Source organism: Penaeus chinensis, chromosome 38, assembly GCF_019202785.1.
Source record: "Penaeus chinensis breed Huanghai No. 1 chromosome 38, ASM1920278v2, whole genome shotgun sequence".
NCBI classification, from domain to species: Eukaryota; Metazoa; Arthropoda; class Malacostraca; order Decapoda; family Penaeidae; genus Penaeus; species Penaeus chinensis.
In genome coordinates, this window is record NC_061856.1 from 13,972,586 (window position 1) to 13,977,585 (window position 5,000).

The 5,000-nt window shown below is 39.6% G+C and overlaps 1 protein-coding gene across 6 annotated transcripts in view; it reads left to right on the forward strand.

Moving 5' to 3' along the window:
• The window catches only part of LOC125045836 (adenomatous polyposis coli protein-like), a 67,066-nt gene extending 63,020 nt beyond the window's left edge, over positions 1 to 4,046 (forward strand). For all 6 annotated transcript variants that reach the window (XM_047643356.1, XM_047643355.1, XM_047643358.1 and 3 more), the window contains one exon: positions 1 to 4,046. This exon is cut by the window's left edge and continues 3,011 nt beyond it. In XM_047643356.1, the coding sequence (XP_047499312.1) occupies positions 1 to 1,462 (1,462 nt within the window). In that variant the 3' untranslated portion in view covers positions 1,463 to 4,046.
• The last annotated feature ends 954 nt before the right edge of the window (positions 4,047 to 5,000 follow it).

The following is a 5,000-nucleotide window of genomic DNA, read 5'->3' on the forward strand; positions in this document are numbered from 1 at the left end:
TCTGCGTCGGCCTAGAATTGTGAAACCAGGAGAAGAGGCACCAAGGCCCATTGAAGAGGATGACGGTGCTGGGAAAGGCATTCGGGGTCGAAGAAAACCATTATATTCAAGTGCTCGTAAATACAGTGCTACACCTGCGAAAACTGCTGCTACATCTGCTAGTCCAGCCAGAATTATTCCAGTGCGCTCTACCCCTGGACGCCCTAGTTCTGCTTCTCCTGTAAAACCATCTTCCCCAAAGCTTCCACGGGCAACTAGGGCATCAGCTTTGCGACAAACCTCCAACATCCAGAGAGGAGGAAGCAGTGGGGAGGAAAGCCCAACTGGGAGGGCCACAGGCTCTTCAGCAGGCAGCAGTGCAGGTTCTAGTCCTCGTTTAGGGCCTGCTGGGAGAGGCACAATCACTCGACCAGCACGTTCTAAATCCTTAGCAAGACCTGGCCCTGATCCTCCGAGACCTTTGCGTCGTCAGAACACATTTACAAAGGATGATAGTGATACACCCTTAAGCCCAGAAAGAACAGTGCAAGTTGAGAGTAAAAAAGCAGCTGCACCTCTTCGGGGGATCTCTAAACCAAGGATAAGGAGGGACACTGTACAACCAAGCCCTTCAGTCCGAACTGCTATTCCAAAGAGTGGTAGTCAGGACTTGAGTCCAACAAAGGGCCGCCCTCCACAGCCAAAGTCAACAAGCTTAACGCGTGATGCCCGTCCACCAACGTCTAGTGACATGGCTGAGTGGCGTCCAGACTCAAAAAAAACTGTCAAGAAGGAGGTAACTAGTCGCATTGCTAATTTATGGAAGAAAGTTGAACGAGCACAATCCAAACCAAAAGAGGAAAAGAGAGATGGGCGTGTTTGGATATCACGACCAAAATCAGCGGCAAAGGAAACTCCTCCTCGACCACTTGTGAGGAGTTCCACTTATGAAAAATTACCGGGTGTAGAGAGTTCCAGTGCGAGCAGTGACACGGGAAAGAGTAGAACTCGCTTAGGTCTTAAATTAGCAAAGTTAAGAGGTCGTGACACCAGGTCCTCTCCACCATCAGAGGCCACCACACCTGTAGATTCACGTCCTCATTGCTTAGTCAGCCCAACTCGGTCGAGAATGGCAGAAGTTCATGTGCGACATTCAGAAACAGTACAACTTCGACAAAGACCAGCTACTCACCCTCCAGCTGTTGGACAAGGGGAGGAGGACAGTGAAGCCCGGGCGAAGAGATTGTCTCGACTCGGTTCCTTTATTGTGGTGGAGGAAGATGGAAGAGTAAGATCCCCACCACAGTCTGCCATTGTTCCACCATTCAATTATCAGCCTCCAGTTGCACCTAGAGTTAGGTCTGCAGTCGCGACTCGTATACCTCAGCCTTCCAAATCACTTCTTTCCAATGCTCCCTGTGCCCGTGATGACAATGGAAATGCCGCCGATCCCTCGGTTGTGACGGGAACCTGGCGGCCCTGACCCCAACCCCCGCGCCAGACACACAGTGCCCAAGATCCCCAAACAAATACCCATGGGGCGCGGGGGAAAGTGACAACAGAGACACTGGGCTGTTGAGCCCCTGTGATCCTTAATAATTTATGTTCTCTTATTTACCAACCATGTGTTTAAGCTCCACATAGCCATATAATGTTGTTTGTAGGAGATGGACATTCTCTCTAGCTAGTGACTGGTGCCTGATAATATACAGGAGAGAGGGCCTTTACTGCCTCAGTACCCCTATGAGAGTTTTTTGTTCCAGCAAGTCAAACCAAGTTACGGGCTTTACTCACTAACAGCAGCCTGGCACATGAGCTACCCAACCGTGTACATAGACTGCCCATACCATTTTAGTCATGCATTTCAATCCTTTACTTTTAAGTGGCTTGTGTATAGAAGATTTATTTTTACTCAATATTTTAGTGCATTTCTCTGCATTTAGTGTTCTTATACCTGAAAATTATCAGTAAAGTAAAAAGAAAGATAATCCTCAGATCATATTCCAGGTTTGTATACTTTCCCAAAATTCAATCAAAGATAAACTTGATTTGAAGCAGTGGCTTGTGTAAGCCAGGAGTGGAGATCTACATAACCTTACACTTTATCACGTTATTTTACAGGAAGACTTATAACAGCGTTTCCCTATAGTGGCCATCCATGACAGCCCTCCAACTGTAAACCTCTGTTGGCAAAGCTTTATGGTGCATTTATCAGTTTTTATTGTTTTCTATGGTCTTAATTTCTAATAAATAATTTATTCAAGGTTTTATGTGTTGATTTCCTTTATTTTCTGTTTTAGATTTTTTTAATGCTCTCATTGTATTAAGGAATTTATTTTATTTAGCATTGCTTTTGTTTGTTTTATACATTGAGGTCTTTCTAAACACAGCTGAAGATTTAATACTCTATGTACTATCAGTGAGAAAATATTCATCTATACTAATCACTGAATAGATCTCCATCCTTATGTATCACATCCAGTACTGTATTTATCTATCAGCTTACATACAGCTACTTTTATAGACTGAAGTACTGGATAGTAATTGTGAAAGTCCAGTTAGTTTTTATAGGTTACTTGAGACCAGAAACTGCAAGCTTTAGTGGTAGAACACAAGAAAATCAAGTTCTTAAATTGCAATACAGAATCAAATACATTTGCCTCTGGGAAAAAGATGAAGCTAGCATATTGTTCTTGTAAGATGTACACATTAGAGATTTTCTAAGTAATAGCGGTAATCATAAGTAATGTAAGCACAATGAATAGTCAAATGGGCTTTATGATTTTAGCTTTCAACTAAATAACTAGCATTGTCCCTTGATGATAGAAAAAAGTTTATATGAAACTTGAACTGAGCTGGTTATGCCACTCCATCTATTTTTCATAAGTATTTTATCATTAAGCTGTGTAAACGATACCTCGTGTCAAAATTTCTGATTTTTTGGTAAAGAAAGGCAGGCACAGAATGCACAGAGTCAGACTGAAAAAGTGTGCAATGCGTTCTGTAATGAAAAGCCGTATACATTATGTTGATAATGTAATTATAGGTATATTTGCAGAGCATAAGTACTCCCCAGATTATTAGAGCAGTAGAAGCTTGAGATTTAAGAAGGGCTTTTTAATGTGAAATATAATGCTTCTTATATATTATTTTGCCCAGAACTTGAGAGAATGGTAATCAAGTAGCCTTCTGTTGCAAGATCCATTTTAATCACATGAAATGAATGCTCTCAGAATGCTTTAAGGTCTATCAGAAGCAATTTTGCTTGTGGTAGTGTCCTTTACCATGACATCAGATCTGCTTTGAAGAACTCTACATCAAAGGCCTCTGGTGGTCTGGGGAGGTCATTGCAGCTGCCACGTCGTCAGGGTCGTCTAGAGTATAACTCCAGACTGGACTGCTGGAAGAGTGGGGCAACAGACCATAATGTCTGTACACAGCACTGTAATGAAAAATGTGAATATTTTGTCCTTGTCCTTGTCTGAAAATAATTTAAAATCATGTTATTATCATGCATGCATTTGTTAAGTATATGAAATTTGTACAGTCAACATAGATTTTCCCATGTCCATGACACTGCAGAATACTTGTTTGCAGGTCTGTTATAATGAACAGTGTGAGTAAGTTTTCTGAGTGCATTTACACAACCAGTCATTGATTTATACATATACTGTACTTTGAAAGCTTCTTTTTATTTGTGTTTTGACAATTGTGGTTGTATAGGGATACAGCTTGCATGATCCACTTCCTAACCAAAAGATCTAAAAGGCTGTTTCATGAAATATACATAATGATCTCATTACTCTGTATGTCATGGGAAATATTTTCTCAGACATTAATTGTTGGCATGTTTTGTGGTGGTTTTAAGGCTTTTGTTCTGGGTGCTGGATGTAATGTACTCATTCTCTTCATCTGGGTACTGAATGCAGTGAATGGCCTCTCTCCTTCTTTTGGGTGCTGGATACAGTGAACTGACTCTCCTTCTTGTCTCTGTATGCAATATCCAACTTTTCTTCATTATCATATGATTTAACATAGTATTATGATAAATTAAATACTTGTATGTATGTTGATCTTTCTTTCACCTGACAAGATGAATGATTATGAGATAAACTGAATTGTTGGGAAGTGGTATAATATCAAAGTAATCTTTGATTTTTTTTTTCTATTCCAAAAGCTAGTGTCTTTTTCTTACTATGAGTTTTATCCACATATCCAACATGATAGTATATCTTGTGATAATTTTTAAAATTCTGAATAAATCTGGAAGATCAGTAGTCTAGATTGACCAGAAATGCATTATTTGTTTTAAGGGAATACTATCTTGGTTATAGAACTTTAGCACATGCAAATACTTTCTGGTATGTTGCACTAATGGTGATATACTTTCATACTACTTTCCACATTTTCTATCGGTTAATTTTCTTTGTATAAAGGAAAACGATAGTAATTACCATCATAATAATTATGAATTCAGGAATGATATTGTTGGCCATATGAATGCATAGTGCAAAAGATATCTGAAGTTCAGGAGAGTTTTGGCAGTGTGATGAAACCATTCCCTCAGTCTATATTTGCAAACACAAGCCATTAAACAAGTAAATTCCCTCAGAATTATACATGTACAGATCTTGCATCGCATCATGCACAGGAAGTCCATTCTTCAAATTGGTAACCAAAAGCAAGAATGAATGGTTAGGGAAACATTTTCCTGGATATATGTCAATGTTATTAAAATAAAAAGACACAAGATGACAGATTTTAAAAGGAAAGAAACTTAACAGTTTTGATTTACAAATTATTAAAAAAACGTATGAATCATGAATATTTAACAATGTCACCTGTTCTTTTCTAAACAGGAGTTTTCGGCCCAAACGTTCATGCGAGACAACTAATCTAAATCCACAATGACAGCAAAACTATTAGATGCCACACTGCTTGGCCTCGCCAAAGCCTACAGAAGACTGACACTAGAATTATAGTAATATGGCATCACAGGACCAATTCTTCCCTGGAATACT